Source organism: Anomaloglossus baeobatrachus, chromosome 4, assembly GCF_048569485.1.
Source record: "Anomaloglossus baeobatrachus isolate aAnoBae1 chromosome 4, aAnoBae1.hap1, whole genome shotgun sequence".
NCBI lineage: Eukaryota > Metazoa > Chordata > Amphibia > Anura > Aromobatidae > Anomaloglossus > Anomaloglossus baeobatrachus.
Genome location: NC_134356.1, coordinates 369,057,277 through 369,081,448, shown reverse-complemented (window position 1 = coordinate 369,081,448; position 24,172 = coordinate 369,057,277). Strand labels below are relative to the sequence as shown.

The following is a 24,172-nucleotide window of genomic DNA, read 5'->3' as shown; positions in this document are numbered from 1 at the left end:
TGTCATGATATGGTAATACAGTGTATGGCCATTCCTATGTCATGATATGGTAATAAAGTGTACAGCCATTCCTGTCATGATATGGTAATAAAGTGTATGGCCATTCCCCTGTCATGATATGGTAATACAGTGTATGGCCATTCCTATGTCATGATATGGTAATAAAGTGTACAGCCATTCCTGTCATGATATGGTAATAAAGTGTATGGCCATTCCCCTGTCATGATATGGTAATACAGTGTATGGCCATTCCTATGTCATGATATGGTAATAAAGTGTATGGCCATTCCCTTGTCATGATATGGTAATACAGTGTATGGCCATTCCTGTCATGATATGGTAATAAAGTGTACGGCCATTCCCCTGTCATGATATGGTAATACAGTGTATGGCCATTCCTATGTCATGATATGGTAATAAAGTGTACAGCCATTCCTGTCATGATATGGTAATAAAGTGTATGGCCATTCCCCTGTCATGATATGGTAATACAGTGTATGGCCATTCCTATGTCATGATATGGTAATAAAGTGTATGGCCATTCCCCTGTCATGATATGGTAATACAGTGTATGGCCATTCCTGTCATGATATGGTAATAAAGTGTATGGCCATTCCCCTGTCATGATATGGTAATACAGTGTATGGCCATTCCTGTCATGATATGGTAATAAAGTGTACGGCCATTCCCCTGTCATGATATGGTAATACAGTGTATGGCCATTCCTGTCATGATATGGTAATAAAGTGTACGGCCATTCCCCTGTCATGATATGGTAATACAGTGTATGGCCATTCCTGTCATGATATGGTAATAAAGTGTACGGCCATTCCCCTGTCATGATATGGTAATACAGTGTATGGCCATTCCTATGTCATGATATGGTAATAAAGTGTACAGCCATTCCTGTCATGATATGGTAATAAAGTGTATGGCCATTCCCCTGTCATGATATGGTAATACAGTGTATGGCCATTCCTATGTCATGATATGGTAATAAAGTGTATGGCCATTCCCCTGTCATGATATGGTAATACAGTGTATGGCCATTCCTGTCATGATATGGTAATAAAGTGTATGGCCATTCCCCTGTCATGATATGGTAATACAGTGTATGGCCATTCCTGTCATGATATGGTAATAAAGTGTACGGCCATTCCCCTGTCATGATATGGTAATACAGTGTATGGCCATTCCTGTCATGATATGGTAATAAAGTGTACGGCCATTCCCCTGTCATGATATGGTAATACAGTGTATGGCCATTCCTATGTCATGATATGGTAATAAAGTGTACAGCCATTCCTGTCATGATATGGTAATAAAGTGTATGGCCATTCCCCTGTCATGATATGGTAATACAGTGTATGGCCATTCCTATGTCATGATATGGTAATAAAGTGTATGGCCATTCCCCTGTCATGATATGGTAATACAGTGTATGGCCATTCCTGTCATGATATGGTAATAAAGTGTATGGCCATTCCCCTGTCATGATATGGTAATACAGTGTATGGCCATTCCTGTCATGATATGGTAATAAAGTGTACGGCCATTCCCCTGTCATGATATGGTAATACAGTGTATGGCCATTCCTGTCATGATATGGTAATAAAGTGTACGGCCATTCCCCTGTCATGATATGGTAATACAGTGTATGGCCATTCCTGTCATGATATGGTAATAAAGTGTACGGCCATTCCCCTGTCATGATATGGTAATACAGTGTATGGCCATTCCTATGTCATGATATGGTAATAAAGTGTACAGCCATTCCTGTCATGATATGGTAATAAAGTGTATGGCCATTCCCCTGTCATGATATGGTAATACAGTGTATGGCCATTCCTATGTCATGATATGGTAATAAAGTGTATGGCCATTCCCCTGTCATGATATGGTAATACAGTGTATGGCCATTCCTGTCATGATATGGTAATAAAGTGTATGGCCATTCCCCTGTCATGATATGGTAATACAGTGTATGGCCATTCCTGTCATGATATGGTAATAAAGTGTACGGCCATTCCCCAGTCATGATATGGTAAAGTGTATGGCCATTCCTATGTCATGATATGGTAATAAAGTGTACGGCCATTCCTATGTCATGATATGGTAATAAAGTGTACGGCCATTCCTATGTCATGATATGGTAATAAAGTGTATGGCCATTCCTATGTCATGATATGGTAATAAAGTGTACGGCCATTCCCCTGTCATGATATGGTAATAAAGTGTACGGCCATTCCCCTGTCATGATATGGTAAAGTGTACGGCCATTCCTATGTCATGCTAAACCAGTCACACAGATGTGACCACGTCCTCGCCCTTCTACAGACCCCCGCGCTATGGCTGCTGGATAGTAGAAGCGACCACTTAGAGATGATGGTTGTCATGGTTTCTGGGGGTCACATGTAGCTGGCGTGCGGGCTCCTCTTTGGCTCACACAATCCGGCGGTGGCTGCGGTAGGCGGAGGACGCTCGTCTCACAGGGCTGTGTGCGGTATCTGTGTGCGGTATCTGCGGCCGGGCGTGCAGACTTCGTTCTCCCCTCGATACAATGGTGAGCTCTGGATCCAGTTTGTCGTCTCCTCCCGCGGATTTCTTTGCTATCGTCTCCCTGGGAAGTATGTGATCAGCGGCGTGCACTCATCATTAGCTGCCGCCCCTCCTCGGTGCCGTTGGATTGTGCCCGTGTGTTTGTGCCCGCAGCCCCCGGGATTGCCGTCCCTGCTGCAGAGGAGCTCTATGGATTGAGACGCCTCAGGCCTCCTAGCAGCTGGGTAACTTCAGCACATCCATTGCCTTGCAGTGATCGTGCCCCATGCCGTGCTGCAGGACATCACTCATTAGCTGATTTGCATATATCTGGCCTTAACAAAGGTGTATGCCGAGCAGGTAAAGCTGCCAGCCTGTGTGCCAGCAGAGGATTCATTGCAGTGGTGCCACCCTCATCACCTGGACGAGCTGCCATTGTGCAGCAGCCTGGATTGCCTCTGTATACCCTCTCCATCTCTGCTGGGTCCAGGTGTGTGCTCTCCTGTGTCCCTGCTCTCCTCCTCTGACCGGCCCCCAGGGATGAGTATAGAAATCCCAGAGGGGCTGACGGAGCTGCTGCAGCGCTTCACCGTGGAGGTGCTAAGGACACAGCCGGAGGACCTCCTGGAGTTCGCCCTGCAGTACTTTACCCAGCTGAAGGAGTCCCAGAGCCAGGGGGCTGCCCGCAGCCATGGCGCGGACTTCAGGCATTTTAAAGGGGTTAACTTTGCTGAGGAACCCATGCAAACCGACTCTGAGAACGGGGACGACGAGGACGACGACGACGAAGAATTTGTTGGTGAGTGTCATTAATGATGGATAGCTTATGCATAGGTGTCATGTGTGTATATATGATATATGTGTGTATAATGTGTGTACAGTTAGAATATGTGTGTATATGTGTGTGTATGATATATGTACATGTGATACATGTGTGTATAATGTGTGTATATATGATATATGTGTGTATAATGTGTGTACAGTTAGAATATGTGTGTGTATGATATATGTACATGTGATACATGTGTGTATAATGTGTGTACGGCTAGAATATGTGTATGATATGTGTGTATATGATATATGTACATGTGATACATTTGTGTATAATGTGTGTATATATGATATATGTGTGTATAATGTGTGTACAGTTAGAATATGTGTGTATATGATATATGTGTGTATATGATATATGTGTGTATGATATATGTACATGTGATACATGTGTGTATAATGTGTGTATATATGATATATGTGTGTATACTGTGTGTACAGCTAGAATATGTGTGTATAATATGTGATATATGTGTGTATAATGTGTGTATGGTTAGAATATGTGTTTATGACATGTGTGTATGATATATGTGTGTATAATGTGTGTACAGCTAGACTATGTGTGTATGATACATGTGTGCATAATGTGTGTACGGTTAGAATATGTGTGTATGACATGTGTATATATGATATATGTGTGTATGATATATGTATATGTGATATATGTGTGTATAATGTGTGTACGGTTAGAATATGTGTGTATGACATGCGTATATATGATATGTGTGTATGATATATGTACATGTGATAAATGTGTGTATAATGTGTGTATATATGATAAATGTGTGTGTAATGTGTGTACGGTTAGAATATGTGTGTATGACATGCGTATATATGATATGTGTGTATGATATATGTACATGTGATATATGTGTGTACAGCTAGAATATATCTGTATGATATGTGTATATATGATATATGTGTGTATAATGTGTATGGTTAGAATATGTGTGTATGACATGTGTATATATGATATGTGTGTATGATATATGTACATGTGATATGTGTGTACAATATGTATGTGTATATATGATATATTTGTGTATAATGTATGTACAGCTAGAATATATGTATATATGTGTTTAAAGTGTGTATGATGTGTATATATGATATGTGTTTAATGTGTGTTATGTCTAGAATATGTATGGGTGTATATATTTGTGAATTATGTGTACATATGTATATGTATGTATGTGTTAAAGATGTATTTGTACATATATGTGTGTCATGTGTATATGTTATCTGTATATATGTGTATAATATGTATATATGTTGATATGTTCACCTGCAAGATACATAAAGAGAAGACTTTGTGCAAATTTGACCAGGGGACAAGGGCCAAGTTTGGTTTTCTAGATGACGGGATCAGAGCACCTACAAAACCACAGATCTTTTGGGTGGTCCTAGAACGCAATGGCGAGTGCCTGCCAAGCAAGGTCAACTTTTAAACTAGTAACAGGACATGCTTGCCAAAGTTCATTGATAATCGTGAGGAGCTGTGGCAAATCTGTCTGGTCAAACTGGTGAAAAATTCCAGAATGAAGAAAGTGCCAGAACACGTAACGCTTCTCAGCTTGCTTTTTTCGGGCCCCTGTAGCAGTAGACCATGATGGTGACCTCAGTCTACAGCCACAAGCACCTGTGATAGGCATAGGAGTATCAGAGCTGGAACGATGGTGGCCTGATCTGAGGAATCAAGTTTTCTTTCACATTTTGAGGACGGCCAGGGTGCATTATGGAAAGAGGGCAAATCAGCAGAGGCAGTGTGAGGAACATAAGAGTTGAAGATGTGGACCTGGCCTTCAGATTACACAGATACAGTCCAATAGAGCATCTGTGGGAAGTGCTGGAAAACTAGTCCAATCCATTGTAGTCCTACCTCATCATTTAAAGTGCCTGCTGCTAACATTTTCATGCTAGGTACCACAGTACACCTTCCGAGCTGGAGTCCAAAGTGCAGCGTTTTGGTGGCATGTAGGGGACCTACACAGTATTAGACAGGGGTATTTAAAGTGTCATTCACTGGCTTAAAATTATTTTTCAGCTGGTTAAAAAAAAATAAGCAAAGTAAATATCACTCTCACCGATGTCCTGCAGGACCAGTGCCAACGCTTATCCAGTGCCCATTGCTTTCTACGTCCTGGTCTCGTTTTAACACACCAGGAAAGCCCACTAACCCAATCATTGGCAAGCAGACATGTTCTGCCATTACCAGTGCATAGAGATAGAACTAGAGTAGAAACCAGTAGGGACTGGGATAGCGTCAGAGCAGGGAATCTATGAGCGTGAATATATTTCTGTATGATATAGACTTGTATGTTCTGTGTGTTTATGTATGATGTATGTGTATGACATGCATGTGGGCTTATTTATCTTTATTTTTATGTATCTGCATATACTGTATGTATGGAATATATGTGTAAGGATTGTGTGTCTACGTGTTTCTTTGTCTTCTGTTTCGCCTACAGTGAGCTGAACAGTCAGTGATATGTTTTATACATACAAGGAATAGATAAATGAGCAGCCTGTAATCCATCATCCACCAGAATCATCTACATTCACATCAGCCCTAAGACGCCAAGCAGGAGAGCTGTATCTAGCATCTTCATCATAATGGTCACAGATGGAAAACCAGATCATTTTGTGAAATTCAGAATGCTAAAAATGGGAATGCTAAGAGTGTATAATGCAGAATTCCCTACAATGTATTTATTATATGGCATTATGACGATGTGTCAGTATCATGCCCGTTACATTAGATGGGCCATCTTGTGTGCACATATTAAAGATAAACAGCATGATGTGGTTCAATGTGATCATGACAATGCTGATATATATATATATATATATATATATATTTATATTCTATGTAGATATGTACAGTATATACACACAGAATCAGTACATGGTAAGTATTCAGTGGCCATGACAATGGGATTAATGTATTATTCAGTGCATTCACTATAATACTATGTGACAACATGCTTCAGGCTGTAGGCACAATGCTTCGAAATTTACCACCCCCAACTTTCCAAGAGATTCACAGGGTCAAGAGCAGTGTGTGGGCAGGCATTGTCATTCACAAGAGTACACCCTGGGAAAACAATTCCAACCCCTTGCATAAACCTCTCCTGAGCATTGCCTCATATGCATCTACCGTTACAACATATACATGAATACACACATATTCCAGCTCCAACACCCATTTTACCATTTTATTGATAGCTGAGCAGTGAACCACGCTCTTAATATGATCTCAGGCTTTTTGGTTTTCCGTGCCATGAAGTATAAGGGAAGAAGGTATCTCATCCTGGCCTTCAGATGGCTTACATCTTCCTACAGTGCCCTGCAGGAGGTAGACAAAAGATTCAAGAATTGCATACTAGCACACAGGCTGCACTTTAACATATGCTGTGTTGCACGTGTGTTGCGAAAGTATTCGGCTCCCTTGAATTTTTCAACCTTTTCCCACATTTTAGGTTTCAAACATAAAGATAAAAAATGTAAATTTTATGGTGAAGAATCAACAATTGTGAAGTTGAACGATATTTATTGCCTATTTTAAACTTTTTTAAAAAATGATAAACTGAAAATCGGGAAATGCAATATTATTCGTCCCCTTTACGCCCTGTGTCCACGGTGCGTTTTTTCATGCTTTTCTGCAACGTTTTCAACTGCACCTTTTTAGTGCCCAAATGGCTGCGTTTTTTTCCCAGCAAAGTCTATGGAAAATAGGGTTTTCCTGTGCCCACCATGCAGTTCAAAATGCTGCGTTTAATTTGCATATTTTGTGGCAAAAACCATGCGTTTTAAAAAGCAGCATGTCAATTGTTTTTGCCATTTGGGTTTTGCACTGCAAAGCTGAGTTTTTGACCAAAGTTCTGCAACAAAAAGGCTGCAGTTTGAACTGCATAGTGCGGACAAGAAACCCAAATTCCCATAGACTTTGCTTGAAAAGCAGAACACAACCATTTTGGCATTAAACGCTGCAGTTGAAAAAGCAGCAAAAAAGCAGGTAAAAAGCAACGTGCGGACATAGCCTTACTTTCAGTGCAGCAAACTCACTCCAGAAGTTTATTGAGGATCTCTGAATGATCCAATATTGTCCTAAATGACTGATGATGAGAAATATACGCCACTTGTGTGTAATTTAGTCTCCGTATAAATGCACCTGCTCTGTGATAGTCTCAGTGTTCTGTTTAAAGCACAGAGAGCATCATGAAGACCAAGGAACACAACAGGCAGGTCCGTGATACTGTTGTGGAGAAGTTTAAAGCTGGATTTGGTTAGAAAAAGATTTCCACAACTTTAAACATCCCAAGAAGCACTGTGCAAGCGATCATATTGAAATGGAAGGCGTATCATACCACTGCAAATCTACCAAGACCTGATCGTCCCTTAAAAATTTCATCTCAAAATTTCATCTCAAACAAGGAGAAGACTGATCAGAGATGCAGCCAAGAGGCCCATGATCACTCTGGATGAACTGCAGAGATCTACAGCTGAGGTAGGAGAGTCTGTCCATAGGACAACAATCAGTCGTACACTGCACAAATCTGGCCTTTATGGAAGAGTGGCAAGGAGAAAGCCATTTATCAAAGATATCCATAAAAAGTGTTGTTTAAAGTTTGCCACAAGCCACCTGGGAGACACACCAAACATGTGGAAGAAGGTGATCTGGTCAGATGAAACCAAAATGGAACTTTATGGGCACAATGCCAAACGATATGTTTGGCGTAAAAGCAACACAGCTCATCACCCTGAACACACCATCCCCACTGTCAAACATGGTGGTGGCATCATCATGGTTTGGGCTTACTTTTCTTCAGCAGGGACAGGGAAGATGGTTAAAATTGGTGGGCAGATGGATGGAGCCAAATACGGGACCATTCTTGAAGAAAACCTGTTGGAGTCTGCAAAAGACCTGAGAGTGGGACAGAGATTTGTCTTCTAACAAGACAATAATCCCAAACATAAAGCAAAATCTACAATGGAATGTTTCACAAATAAATGTATCCAGGTGTTAGAATGGCCAAGTCACAGTCCAGACCTGAATCCAATCGAGAATCTGTGGAAAGAGCTGAAATCTGCTGTTCACAAACGCTCTCCATACAACCTCACTCAGCTCCAGCTGTTTATAAAGGAAGAATGGGCAAGAATTTCAGTCTCTCGATGTGCAAAACTGATAGAGACATACCCCAAGTGACAGCAGCTGTAATCACAGCAAAAGGTGGCGCTGCAAAGTATTAACTTAAAGGAGATGAATAATGTTGCACGCCCCAATTTTCAGTTTATTATTTTTTATAAAAGTTTAAAATAAACAATAAATTTTGTTCAACTTCACAATGTGTCCCACTTGTTGTTGATTTTTCACCATAACCACTATAACATTACATTATTTATCTTTATGTTTGAAGTCTGAAACGTGGGAAAAGGTTGAAAAATTCAAGGTGGCCGAATACTTGCACAAGGCACTGTATTTCTGTCCTAAGTGTCCTGAAGTGCAGCCTGCTGCAGTGCATGGCCGGGTCAGGATTCTTCTTCTACAAGTCAATTGCTATGCAGCGTGTGAACTAGATTTGGAGTATGTGGTGCAATATTCTGCCACAGTCATGTTTTTCTGATGATGGTCCTTTGTATTGATAATTCAATTCATTGCTACTTAACATGTAAGGGATCTTCAAATGAATCTTTCAGCAATATTAACCCCCATTAATCTTTTAAATACTCATGTAGGTAATTGTCAGGTAAATGCATTAATATCTTTCTATTTGCTCTATGTTGTGTTATTACAGAGAAATTCATGATTTTATAAATATGTAAATGAAGCATTAGGTGCATTGTCCCGCCTTGAGCACCTAATGAAAATCTGCCTTTCCAGGTCATGTACATCCTTAGCTCCTTCCTCTCTCTTCTAATTGATAGCTGTCAGTCTTGTTGATGTCAGGCGCCCAGCAGGAAATTTTGCGCCTGGTCTTGTCTCTGGTACTGGCACCTGCACTGTAGGGTTCCCTTCTGAAGGCACTGAATGCAACGTGCAACAATGCATGCGCCTCCCATTCAACTTGTACACCCAAAAGATGAGCAGCTTTCTTTGAAACGTGACTTTATTGCTTTTGCAAACACAATTTGCCCAGAGGGCAACTAGAGATACCCTAAACTAAAGATTAATAAAATTTAACTTTTAATCCTAACAAATTAACACAGATCAATCTAAAATCAGTAGCAGGTAGAGAAATCAGACATATACTAAATCATGTATCTGGCCACGGACCGGACACTATGAGTAAGTGAACAACTGTCCTGCAATAATTGTCAGAGTGATATTACCCTACCCTGCCTAAGAAAAGCTAACTAATAGCCTCCCCAACATGTTTCACCATATCTGGCTTCATCAGGGGGCTAAGGCTATAGTGCGCAAACAAAATGGCTGCAACCCCTCTTAAAGGTTCTGTTGAAGATGTCAGACACAGAACAACCAATCACCATCAACCAATCAGGTATTCCCTCTTATAAGATCCCCATAGTCATTGGTTTATCATATCACAGGACCACATTAGTCACGTACCAATTGGTCCTCAAAATGCCATTCAGGTTCAGCAAGCGGACTCAGCCAATCAAAGCACACATTACAGTCCAATGCATACATAGTAACCCAACAATCGTTCAGGGATGAAGATACATTGGTCAACAGAAACCTTTGTCATACACCATAGCCAATAAGCATATAGACAGGTTAATAGTGTTTAGGGCTATGACAGGCTCCTTTTAATGTCTACAAAACGTGACACTCAAATATGGCCTCACGATTAATAACCTCTGGGCTTGATGTCAGCTGTCAATTCACAGCTGACCTCAACCTCATTAACCTATTACCCTTATTGCCAGAGCCAGGTTAAGCACCAGATTTGGCACATCTAATGGATGCGCCATATCTGCGCCAGTTGCAGTTTGCTATTTTTATACTGGGAAGGGTCAAATAACCATGGCCCTTACCACCCTGATAATACCAGCACCTAGCGGTCTACTTTACTTTGGGTGGTCATCAAAGTTAGGGCTTAGCCTACTCTTTTTTAAAATTATTTATTTAAATCGTTACTAAAATGGCATGTGATCCCCTCTATTTTTGATGACCAGCCAAGGTAAAACAGACTACTCGGGTTTGCAGGCCACAGCTATCTGTTTTATCCACAGTTGTTATCAAAAATAGGTGGGAGCCCACATAATTTTTTTTAAATTATTGATTTCTTGTTTCCAATTGGTGTGACGGCCAATCACAGCCATGCCAATACTTGACATGACTGTGATGGGACTGGAAGTGCCCACATCTTTCAACCAGGGCTGTGGAGTCGGAGCTCATTTTGGTGGAGTCGGTATAAAATACTCCGACTCCTAAAATATATAATAAATTAGGAATAGTAGTGCAATGCAGAATGTGATGAATATTTTTTATAGGAATTTGGGAAACTTATGAAATGTCCTATAAATGTCTGTTCTATTCCTGATCTAAGGCTGCATTCACACACAGCGTTTTTGCTGCGTTTTTTGAGGATACGTTTTTCAGCTGCAAAAGTAGACCAGCTTTTAAAAAACCGCATCACCTGAAAGGTTTTTGAGCTCAAAAATAATGCTTTCAATAGCAAAAGTAGATTAGAAAAAGGCCACACAAACTGACATGCTCATTCTTTTTGAGGATCTGTTTTTGAGCCCAAAAACGGATCCTCACAAAACGCTGTGTCTGAATGTCCTATCTTTTCACCCATTGCCTTTGCTGGGATGCCAGAGTCACTGCATTTCACTGAACTATTTTGCCATCAATGTTCGATATGTTTGTAACAAGAAAGAAATTGTTAGCAAGACACTGGCAGTAAAAGATAGTAAAGCTCATCACACCAGCCAGTTTCTCCAGGCCTTAGTGGAAAAGGTTTTGCAAGATTACAAACTCAAAAAAGAACAGGTTCTTGCTAATGTAACGAACAATGCTTCAAACATGATAAGTTCAATTAAACTGATGAATGAGAGTAATGAACAACAGCTAGAAGAAAATTTAGGATTCAGTATGTGTGAGATGGAAGGCCACAGTGCTGTTCATGTAACTGAGGAACAAACAGATATTACAACAGAACAGCAAAATGATGCTTTAGGATTAGATGATCTTGTTGAAGCTGCTTCAAAACACTTTCATATTCAGCACATGCGCTGTGTTGTGCACACGCTGCAGCTGGCAATAAGAGAGATTTTTTATGAGGGACCCTGATTTCACACATCCGGCTTTTTGCCGATTTGGCAAATGCGGCACACTCCAGTACAGTGTATACAGTACAGTGGCAGCGCGACAAACGCCAGTCACATGCTGTCATGTGACCCGGAAGTTGCGGTGCTGCCACTGTACTGTATTGCACAGGCGTGCCCCACATCCGCCAAACCGGCGAAAAGCTGGATGTGTGAAACTGGGCGGACATGCTGGAAATCTGATTGGAAAAGTGAGGAAATTGGTTATTGCCGCCAGAACCCCTAAAATTGATTCCATTTTGAAGAGATGTGCTGGGAAAGGGGCAATTGTTGATTAAGCCACTTGGTGAGGCAGCACATATTTAATGACTGAGCGATTGCTTGAACTAAAATAATTTCTTATAGATATGGTGAACCCTGAAGTAACTTTAAAATGAAGGTCAATGGACACAGGTGGCTGAATTGAAGGAATTGCTTAATCACCCATTTACCGTGACTAAAAAATTACAAGCTGAGGATTTAACTCTTGACATTTTCATAAGGGAGTGGAAAAACTTGCTATTTTGCCTGTCCCAAAGAGGAGGTTTAATCCCAGATGGCATTTCTGCTTCAATGAAACGGAGAAAGACACAGCTATTGGAAAATAAAATTCTTCTGGCAGCTGTTTATGTGGACCCAAGTCATCATATACTGCTTGATGATCAACAACTTACTAAAGGAAAAGAAGCTTTGAGTGAGGTAGCAGTTAGGATGAGCAGCTACAGGACTACCAGGCGGAAGAGGATTTGGGGCCTCACAGTGCTACTGCTGCCATATCTTCATCCTCATCAGATGAGGAGTTTAACTTTGACAAGTATTTGGATGACATGAAGCAGCAAAGCGTTGCTGCAAGGAAAAAAATTTCACTCCGTCTCCTATAGCAGTAGATTGACCAGATTTCAGTACAATTTTTCACTTGCTCTTAAAGAAATAGAAAAATTCAACCGTTCATCAAAACTGACTGTGCATGAGGCAATTCCTTTATACCCGGAAATTGTTAGAGATGTTGCCCATGTGGTTACAGCTTTGCCTCCAACCCAAGTTAGTATAGAGAGGTTGTTCTCTAGCCTTATTATTAGGTCAGATTTGAGGTCATCTGTGAAGGAGGATCTGATGGAGGCAATTCTATTTCTTAGAACAAATTCATAGGCTGCACAAGTGTTATTTACTAGGTTTTTGTTGAAAACTGTTTTTTGCCACTTACATAGTGTATTACAGTGTTATATATAACATTATATAATATATATATAACACTATGTAATATATATATAACACTAGGTAATACACTATGTAAGTGGCAAAAAACAGTTTTCAACAAAAACATACTAAATAATAACATTTAGTATAACGCTTATATTTAAGTGAAAAATGTATTTTCGTACAATGTGAACATCAGAAATTTAATCATTTTTATGATACAATAATCAAGATATTTAGATAGAACATAAAATATATTTATTGGAATACAACTTTAGAACAGAAAAAACTAATAAATTGTAAATATGTAATACAATATGTAATATATATATATATACTCACATACATACAAGATATATATGTAATCTACTGTATATTACATATTGTATTATCCGCCGATAAACGATCGCAAAAGCGTCTTAAATCGGTGATCTGTGTAGTGTTGGACATTTTCATAATGTCGCACCAATAGGAGATACGATGTTGTTCCTTGTTCCTGCGACAGCACACATCGCTGTGTGTGAAGCCGCAGGAGCGAGGAACATCTCCTTACCTGCCTCCACCGCCAATGCGGAAGGAAGGAGGTGGGCCGGATGTTTACATCCCGCTCATCTCCGCTCCTCCGCTTCTATAGGCCGCCTGCCGTGTGACGCCGCACGACCCGTCCCCTTAGGAAGGAGGCGGGTCGCCGGCTAGAGCGACGTCGCAGGGCAGGTAAGTGCGTGTGAAGCTGCCGTAGCGATACTGTTCGCTACGGCAGCTATCACAAAATATCGCATGTGTGACGGGGGGCGGGTACTATCACGCTCGGAATGGCTACAATCGGCTAGCGATGTCGCAGCCTGCAAAGTACCCCTAAGAGTTCAGTACAAACCCCAAACTTTACATTTCTGGTTTGCTCATCCCTATAAGTCATCAAATGATCGCAAGAACATACAAGTCCCTGTGTTCTCGAAGGGAGCACCTCCTTACCTCTCCCGACCTCTATCAGTGATTGACGAACTGCCATGCATACATGTATATTCTTACAGCTATATTAGAGCATCATTGTGTGCTGTAGTTTATTAGCTTTAAGGTGGATGTAAAGTTTTGTACTAACTGGAACCAGTCTTCACTGATTTCATTAAAATAAATTAGAATTAAAGGAAATCTATCAACCGGTTTTTGCTACCTTACCTAAGAGCAGCATAATGTAGGCAAAGAGACCCTGAATCCAAAGGTGTGTCACTTAGATTACTGGGTGGAGCATTTGTGACACAATTAAAGTTTTTAGATTTAGCAATTCAGCAGAGCTGAGAAAGCTGCCCCTGCTGAGAAAGCAATGATAATGTCCTGGTGCTAAAAACAAAAATTGCAGGTAAACAACAGCAGGTAGCCTGATAAGAGACCCATCACTAAAATCGGGGTTTTAACCCATGTAGCATGCTGTCTTCAGATTACATACCAAAAATATGCTGACAGATTCCCTTTAAGTGTTGTCAAACTCTAAAATCCTTCATTGATAGAGCTAGGTGGACCCGGACCGGGACTACATGCAGCTGACCTGCTCCTGTCAAGAGAGTGTGCGGCTGCCGGGTGGTGCGATGTGAGACTAAGTGTGACTCCGCCCTTACGGTGCGCTCACATAACAGGAGTGGGTTGGCTGTATGTATTCGGTCTCAGGAGAGCGATGTGTCAGTACGGGAGGTTACAATAAGCTTTTTTATTATAATAGGGCTGAACATGGGCATGAGAAGGGGCTGTTTACGTAGTTGATAACCCGTTTATTGTAGAGAGTCTCTAGTCAGAACAATTAGCTTTTAGCCACAGTTTGTCTCTCATTTTGGCTAACCCTGATGTCTGTGCATTTTGCTCTGATTTGTCACCAATCAAACCAATTTTACAGATGATCAAAATTAGTCTGAGGTGGGCATTTAAACCAACAGATATGTTGTTAGGGTAAAATCAATTCTCCTTTTCCTCATCTATTATGATCGTAATATAAGCTTTTATGTTCCTTATAGTAGAGTTGTCTTTCAGATATAATTGTTGTGATTGGAAGACAGCTATTTAAGCACCTCAGATCAGTTTTCTGGCAGAAAAAAACTAATTTCAGTCAGATTAACTGGTCAGTTTTACACAAAATTGGTCAGATATCTGTTCAAGTAAGGGGTACTTTGCATGCTGCGACATCGCTAGCCGATTGTAGCGATGCCGAGCGTGATAGTACCCGCCCCCGTCGCACATGCGATATCTTGTGATAGCTGCTGTAGTGAACATTATCGCTACGGCAGCTTCACACGCACTTACCTGCCCTGCGACGTCGCTCGGCCGGCGACCCACCTCCTTCCTAAGGGGGCGGGTCGTGTGGCGTCACAGCGACGTCACACGGCAGGAGGGGCGGAGATGAGCGGGATGTTTACATCCCGCCCACCTCCTTCCTTCCTCATTGCAGGCGGGACGCAGGTAAGGAGATGTTCCTCGCTCCTGCGGCTTCATACACAGCGATGTGTGCTGCCGCAGGAACGAGGAACAACATCGTACCTGTCGCTGCAGCTAAATTATGGAAATGACCGACACTACACAGATCACCGATTTACGACGCTTTTGCGATCGTTTATCGGTGCTTCTAGGCTTTACACGTTGCAACGTCGTTACCGGCGCCGGATGTGCGTCACTTTCGATTTGACCCCGACGATATCGCATCGTAGCGATGTCGCAACGTGCAAAGTACCCCTTAGAGTACCTTTAAGCCCCCTTACACATTATACTAATGTCAGTGAAACTTGCAGATATTGAAGGTTAGGCTGTCAGGCTCATGTGTATCAAGTCCCCAGACACATGATTGTCATGAAAATTAAGGCATATTGGATTTCTGACTGATGATCTTATTCTCTCTGTACCGCCAGAGACTTTCTCATAGAAAACACTGAAGAGCTCGGCAGAGCTAGTGGGCCTGTGTATGGGTGAACATTTTGGAAACACAAAATTTCTATAAATTCATATCACCTTACTTTAAAGAGAACTTGTTGAAACCGCAGGTAGCATGAGTAAAAACCCGGCTACATGATTGTAGTCAGGCATATTTCTCTATGCTGAAACATTTGTTTACTTGTTTTATTTATTTTCCTCCCTTAGGGCTCGTGCGCACGTTGTGTTTTTTCTAGAGTTTCCGCAGCGTTTTAAGCTGCAGCGTCTCGTCAAAATGCATGAGTTTTGCTTTCCAAGCAAAGTCTATGAGAATCATGCAAAATCTGTGCGCACAATGCTTTTTTAAACATAGCGTTTTGATTGTCAAAAATTTCACAAAATCTCTGTGTTTAAAAATGCAGCATGTCACTTCTTCAGTATGTATTTGGCAGCGTTTATCAACCATTGAAATCAATGAGATGTTTGAAAATGCAGCCAAAATCCTAAGCATTGCGTTATCCCTGCATTTATGTTGCAATCCACATACTTTTTTGACATAAAAAAAAGCATGTGTTTTGGCCCGGAAGTGAGGTCAACAGGTTTCCTGTTGACCCCACATCCAGCCCTAAATAAAATGAGAGTTGTACTATATTTAATATTAATTTTAATTAATAAATATTATTATTTATGAGTAGAAGCAGAAAATGTCACCAGTAGGTTTTTTTTTTTTTTTTTTTTTCTCATGGTGTTTGATTGAAGAAACTTTGCTTTTTTTGACAAAATCAAAAATGTCAAAATCAGAAACTGCCAGAGAATGCATTTATTTATGCAATGGACAGGGCGCAGTGTACGCACAAGCCCTTACAGTGGCTTGCGAAAGTATTCGGCCCCCTTGAATTTTTAAACCTTTTCCCACATTACAGGCTTCAAACATAAAGATAAAAAAAAATAAAATTTTATGGTGAAGAATCAACAACAAGTGGGACACAATTGTGAAGTTGAATGAAATATATTGCTTATTTTCAATTTTTGTAAAAAATAAAAAACTGAAAATTGGGGCGAGCAATAGTATTAGTCCCCCTTTACTTTCAGTGCAGCAAACTCACTCTAGAAGTTCATTGAGGATCTCTGAATGATCCAATGTTGTCCTAAATGACTGATGATGATAAATATAATCCACCTGTGTGTAATCAAGTCTCCATATAAATTTACCTGCTCTGTGATAGACTCAGTGTTCTGTTTAAAGCACAGAGAGCATCATGAAGACCAAGGAACACAACAGGCAGGTCCGTGATACTGTTGTGGAGAAGTTTAAAGCCGGATTTGATTTGATTGCAAAAAGATTTCCAAAACTTTAAACATCCCAAGGAGCACTGTGCAAGTGATCATATTGAAATGGAGGGAGTATCATACCACTGCAAATCTACCAAGACTCGGCCATCCCTCAAACATTTCATGTCAAACAAGTAGAAGACTGATCAGAGATGCAGCCAAGAGGCCCATGATCACTCTCAATGAACTGCAGAGATCTACAGCTGAGGTGGGAGAGTCTGTCCATAGAACAACAATCAGTCGTACACTGCACAAATATGGCCTTTATGGAAGAGTGGCAAGGAGAAAGCCATTTCTCAAAGATATCCATAAAAAGTGTTGTTTAAAGTTTGCCCCAAGCCACCTGGGAGACACACCAAACATGTGGAAGAAGGAGCTCTGGTCAGATGAAACCAAAATAAAACATGGTGGTGGCAGCATCATGGTTTGGGCCTGCTTTTCTTCAGCAGGGACAGGGAAGATGGTTAAAATTGATGGGAAGATGGATGGAGCCAAATACAGGACCATTCTGGAAGAAAACCTGTTGGAGTCTGCAAAAGACCTGAGACTGGGACGGAGATTTGTCTTCCAACAAGACAATGATCCCAAATATAAAGCAAAATCTACAACGGAATGGTTCACAAATAAACGTATCCAGGTGTTAGAATGGCCAAGTCAAAGTCCAGACCTGAATCCAATCAAAAATCTGTGGAAAGAGCTAAAAACTGCTGTTCACAAACGCTCTCCATCCAACCTCACTCAGCTCGAGCGGTTTGCAAAGGAAGAATGGGCAAGAATTTCAGTCTCTCGATGTGCAAAACTGATAAATAAATACCCAAAGCGACTTGCAGCTGTAATCGCAGCAAAAGGTGGCGCTACAAAGTATTAACTTATAGGGGACGAATAATATTGCACGCCCCAATTTTCAGTTATTTATTTTTTACAAAAAATTAAAATTAAGCTATAAATTTCGTTCAGCTTCACATTTGTGTCCCACTTGTTGTTGATTCTTCACCATAACATTAAAATTTTTATCTTTATGTTTGAAGCCTGAAATGTGGGAAAAGCTTGAAAAACTCAAGGGGGACGAATACTTTCGCATGGCACTGTAGATTGTGAGCCCCATTGGGGATAGTGATGCCAATGTATGTAAAGCGCTGTTGAATCAATAGCGCTATATAAGTGAATAAATATTATTATAGCGCTATTAATTAAACAGCACTTTATAGACATGATGATCACTGTCCCCATTGAGGCTCACAATTAAAATACCCTCTCAGTATGTCTTTGGAGTGTGGGAGAAAACCCATGCTAACCCAAGGAAAAGATACAAACTCTTTACAGATGCTGTCCTTGGTGGTATTTGAACCCAGGACCTTAGTGTTACAATCAGCAGTGGTAACCACTGAGCCACCATGTCTATTTCAGAGAAAGTATGGTTAGAGGTTATGGTTAGACATCCTAATGAGAATCATAGCTGAAGACTAGACTAGATTGGCATTGCTTGATGTGATTGACAGGTCTCTCCCTTGTATGTACATAGGGTGAAATCTGTCAATCATAAGGAGCGGTGCCAGGAATCTTTAAGGTAAATTTACTATGAAATGCTGGAGTGTTTCCATAGAGAATGCACCTAGGAGCAGTCGTGCAGTTCGGCTCTTACCGTATTTTTTGCTTTGTAAGACGCACCTGATTATAAGATGCACCCCCAAATTTAGTGAAGGAAAAGAGAATTTTTTTTTCTTTGATGTTAAATGGGGTCCGTCTTATAATGCCAGTGTTCTTCTAACAAATCATATAAGGTATATGTCCCTCATAGCCCCCATCCTATAATTAGCCCACTTAATCTGGATATGGCCCCTTATATTGAATATAGCCCCTTTGTGCTGGCACACGTCCCCCAGTGATGCCACATGTCCCCCATTGCTGGCACACGTCCCCTACAGCTGGCACAGGTCTCCTATAGGTGGCACACGTCTCCTACACCTGGCACAGGTCTTCTATGAATGGCACACGTCCCCCTGTGCTGGCCATGGTCCCCTATGGATGGCACACGTCCCCCTGTGCTGCCCATGGCCCCCTATGGATGGCACACATCCCCCTGTGCTGCCCATGGCCCCTATGGATGGCACACATCCCCCTGTGCTGCTCATGGCCCCTTATGGAGGGCACACGTCCCCCTGTGTTGCCCATGGCCCTCTATCGATGGCACACGTACCCCTGTGCTGCCCATGGCCCCCTATGGATGGCACAAGCCCCCCTGTGCTGCCCGTGGCCCCCTAGGGATGGCACACGTCCCCCTGTGCTGCCCATGGCCCCCTATGCATGGCATACGTCCCCCTGTGTTTGATATGGCCCCCCATGCTGCTGCCCATAGTAAAATAAAAAACTTTACTTACCTTCTCCAGCGCTGTCCTCCCTTGTGTCTCCCTCCATGCTGCTGAGCTCCTCCACTTCCTGGTGCTCGGTGCCGGTCATGTGATCGTCACAGCAGAGTGACATCATCTCTGCGTGCCTGATCACAGCGGCAACAGGGAGACCGTGGAGACACGCTGGAGGAGGTAAGTAAAGAGTTTTTTATTTTCATATGGACAGCAGCATGGGGGCCATATCTAACACAGGGGGGTGCATGTGCCATCAAAGGGGGGCACAGACACATATAATATGCACCGCTCCCCCAGCCCATCACCGCGGTCCGGTTTCAGCACCACGGTGATGGACAGCGGCAGTGCATATTATATGAGCGGGAGCAGGAGATCTCCCGCTGCCTCCTGCAGCGTTCACCAGCTTCCGCAAGCCTGCCTTGGCCTCCAGTACCGCTCCAGAGCTGCCCCCATCTCCCTGGGCCCTTCAGTATATAATCCGTATATGTGGACTATAAGACGCACCCCCTACTTTCCCCCAAAATTTGGGTTAACAAAAGTGCGTCTTATAAAGCGAAAAATACGGTATTTATGATTGGGCAGAATGAATCAGATGGCAGTTCCCTTTAAATTATCATAAATCATTGGTCATTCATATTTGAAATCTTGTATATAGTGATGGGCGAATAGTAACTATTCGTGTTCAGATTATGCTTACCGAATACTGAGTCGTATGCCAAAAAGATTCAGAGAAAATCCAGCAGCTTGATCCAAAAAAATGTTTTCTTAAAATATTACTTTTATTTGGGTACAAAGATAAAAATGGTCCAAAAGGTTACATGGAGTAAATATGTGGACAGAGGACGCGTTTCGAACGTCTAGTTCTTATTCAGTCTCAGAGACTGCATAAGAACTAGACGTTCGAAACGAAAAAAAAATTTTGGATCAAGCTGCTGGATTTTCTCTGAATCTTCTGATAGTAGTCCTGCCGACTTTTTCCTTCCCTGCACGGTTCCAAAGTTGGTGGTCTCCTGGATCAGGTGAGCTGGAACAAACTCCTGTTTGTTGAGTGGTATGCCAGTATTCGTTACTGCAGGAAAAAATGCTCGGGTTCCCCATTGACTTGTATTAGGTTTGTTATTAGTGATAAATACTGGAATAGTACCTTGGGTTTCATTACCAAAATCTAAACACAAATAATTACTATTTGCCCATCACTACTTTATATCCCATTAATATGCAGCATCTAATAAAGTGACTCTTCCGTACCCAGATGTGTATTTCTCTCACTATTCAATAAAATTATCTTGTTTCATAATATTTAACCATCCCAAAAAATTGGAGATGGTGTTTTTAAAAATGTACTGATGGAGGAGCCAGATACCGACATTCTGCTGCAAGTTCTCCTGAAACAGCTACAGTTCTCCATAGAACTTTATGAGCACCAACTGCCATCTCCTATCTCAGCAGGGAAAAAGTCTGTTTTCACTGAATACAGATTTTCCCTTTGAATTGAGAATTTTGAGAATGAAAGATCAGTCCAGGACGAGAAAGAAGGAGATTTTTCTAATAAGATATGTTACAAAGTTATTTATTTTTATGTTTACTATTTATATAAAAAATATGATTACTATTAATTTATCTCTTGACTAGCCATGAAGATGAGCATGAGACAACATACTAGTACTTAAACTAAAACACTTAGTGGCATACTGTCTATTGGTATGTGGCGTACATCACGGAGATGGCTTGTACTCATTGTTGAGTAGTGTGTGATGTTGTCGTTTCTACAGCCGGTGTTATATAAACTGCTCTAAAAATGTTTATCGTCTGAATATAAACTGTTTGATGAAGCAACAAAGTAAGATGTTCCCTTGAAAACCTTGTGCTTGTCCTAGCCATACAGGGTTTATAGCATGTCAACAACGCCTTTCCATACACCCTATTAGGGCATATGAACATTATAGAGAGTTGGGTTCCCTACTCAGGACCCGTCTCTCTGCGCCAGAGGAGAGAGCCCTGATTGTATGACATGGACAGCCTTACATTTAAGAAGCTGGACAGGCGACAATAATACATTACCATTGCAGCTCTATTGCAGTGGATATGCATGACTAGGTTTTTCCCCCCTGCAAAATCAGCCTTTTTCCCTGGCAGTCACATTTTGAAAGGGGTTGTATCTGATGGAACAATCTATTCAAAGATTCTCTATGAACGGTGTAGAAGTTACAGTTATCTTACAGATTATACTGGCGTGTGGAGCTTCTGCCCTTGTTAACAACACAAGTCTCTGGAATGTTAAAGAGAACCTGTCATCAGGGTTATGCATATTAAACTAAAGGTATGGTCAAAATGGCTCTGTTATACTGATATAACGGATGCCTTTAGTAAAAAAAAAACCCACAGCCTGTTTTTTTAAAAAATCACTAGAAGTTTTGGCCTCCATACATTGCGGCAGGACTGTGGGTAGGGTCTTCAGCTTTGTCACGGCGCCTCTGCTACCTCTAGTGTTTTATATTCTTCCTTATTTAAATGTTATGCTCAATGATGAACCCAGATCTCATTCTGCACATGTGCCATTTTACTAAAGATTGCCGGAAGGTCAGTCTGCACATGCGCCACCACCAGTGCCATTTTACTGAAGATTGCCGGAAGGTCAGTCTGCACATGCGCCACCACCAGTGCCATTTTACTGAAGATTGCTGGAAGGTCAGTCTGCACATGCGCCACCACCAGTAACATTTTACTGAAGATTGCCGGAAGGTCAGTCTGCACATGCGCCACCACCAGTGCCATTTTACTGAAGATTGCCGGAAGGTCAGTCTGCACATGCGCCACCACCAGTAACATTTTGCTGAAGATTGCCGGAAGGTCAGTCTGCACATGCGCCACCACCAGTAACATTTTACTGAAGATTGCCGGAAGATGTCATTTTACCCAAATAGATATATTATAAAGTTGCTTGTATTCACATTCTGGTTTCTAAATAAAAAAACAACAAAATAATACTCATAATCTTGTATAGGAAAAAGCTGATCATTTCTTGCATGTAGCACGTTTTTTTGTGCATGATATAATTTGTTTTTCTTGTGCCAAGAAATAGGTCACACGTACAATACTAAAAATATGTGCTGTTTCATAGGTGCATAATTATATGCATTTGAAGCTTTACATTTTGGGGTCAGGGCTGTGGCATACTTGTTTCACTGTAGGCTAGTTTATTCAACCAGCATATTAATATAACAGTTGTTTTAGAGACAACTGACATAAAAGCTACACAAAGCAAAGCTCTAACTAGTGATTTGTAACAATTCTTTTTCCTCCTAGTCCAATCTAACAATTATGTGATCAAGTGATATATGTAAACTCTTTCTAAAGATCCATTTATTAACATTATAGAAGAGGAGTTTTCCCAGGAATGGTCGTTTCATCCTAAATGTGCAGTCTAAACAGATTGCTGATCACCAGACGAATAAGCAAAGTGTTCGTTGGTTGGGTCAAAATAGAATTTTCGTGCTGCAAAACCGGACTCGTGCTGCCAAGAACAATGGCAGCCTATGCCCTGAGCTATCTATGACAGATTGGACAGTGCACATCTGAAGCCGGGATGCCCTGTGTTCTCCGGCTATTGAATGACCTCTGGAACAATGGAAGATTACAAAATTGAGCCATTGCTCTCACAGTAATGATAATTATAATCCAAAGGGATTAAAATACAGACTGACCTGGTGTATGGAGGATGTCCTTGGTCACTGGACATGGACCATTACACATAAGCAGTTGTTGAGGCAGGCACTATGATGTAGTTAACTACGTGTTGCTGCCCATTTCGAGTAGACATTTAAGGCCGAAAATGATGTATGACAGCGCACACTGTGACTCCTGTCTGCATCATTATAGTCAACGGACCAGTTTTAGGCATTAACTTTGATGGAGCACTGAACGTAGGAGGAAACACTATGTGAACCCAGCCTTAAGGGTACTTTACACTCTGCGATATCGGTACCGATATCGCTGGCGAGCGTACCCGCCCCCGGCGGTTGTGCGACACGGGCAAATCGCTGCCCGTGGCACAGAACATCGCTAACACCCGTCACACGGACTTACCTTCCCTGCTCTGGCCGGCGAACCGCCTCCTTTCTAAGGGGGCGGTTCGTGTGGCGTCACAGCGTCGTCACACGGCAGCTGTCCAATAGCAGAGGAGGGGCGGAAATGAGCGGCCGCCCACCTCCTTCCTTCATCATTGCCGGTGGACGCAGGTAAGGAGATGCATTGCAAAAGTAAACAATTTATTAACAAAGACTGGCACAGGAAAGGATAAGCGGCGACATCAAAGACATGTGTGTGACAAGATTGTATGGGAGATATTACAACATACAGAATAATTTCGATGGGCCACCTTGATGAGTAACTGTTAAAATGGTAACAACAATTATGTGCATATGACAGAAACACATATGTAAGGACAAGCAGATGCAAAATAACGGAGGGAAAAATTATCATAAGCACAGGTTATGTGCCCCCTATTAAATCATGCATCAGAATTGACCATGACCATAAGCATAATGCCCATAATATGTGGCATGTGTAAGGATGGAAACGCATGTGCACATGAAAAATACAAAAATAGGTGATGTATTAATACAATTAAGTATGAATCAAACCAAAGTCATAGACTATAGATGCAGTGAAACAACATGGCGTCGGCATCACATATATGCATAGCACAAGCAAAATGCTGTATTGGGCATAAGAATCGCATATGCATAGCG

At 41.5% G+C, this 24,172-nt stretch overlaps 1 protein-coding gene across 1 annotated transcript in view; it reads left to right on the top strand.

Moving 5' to 3' along the window:
• Positions 1 to 2,410: 2,410 nt before the first annotated feature.
• PRKAR2B (protein kinase cAMP-dependent type II regulatory subunit beta) overlaps positions 2,411 to 24,172 on the top strand; it is a 266,961-nt gene continuing 245,199 nt past the window's right edge. The window contains exon 1 of the mRNA XM_075345150.1: positions 2,411 to 3,337. Within this exon, the coding sequence (XP_075201265.1) occupies positions 3,079 to 3,337 (259 nt within the window). The 5' untranslated portion in view covers positions 2,411 to 3,078. The remainder of the gene's footprint in view (positions 3,338 to 24,172) is intronic.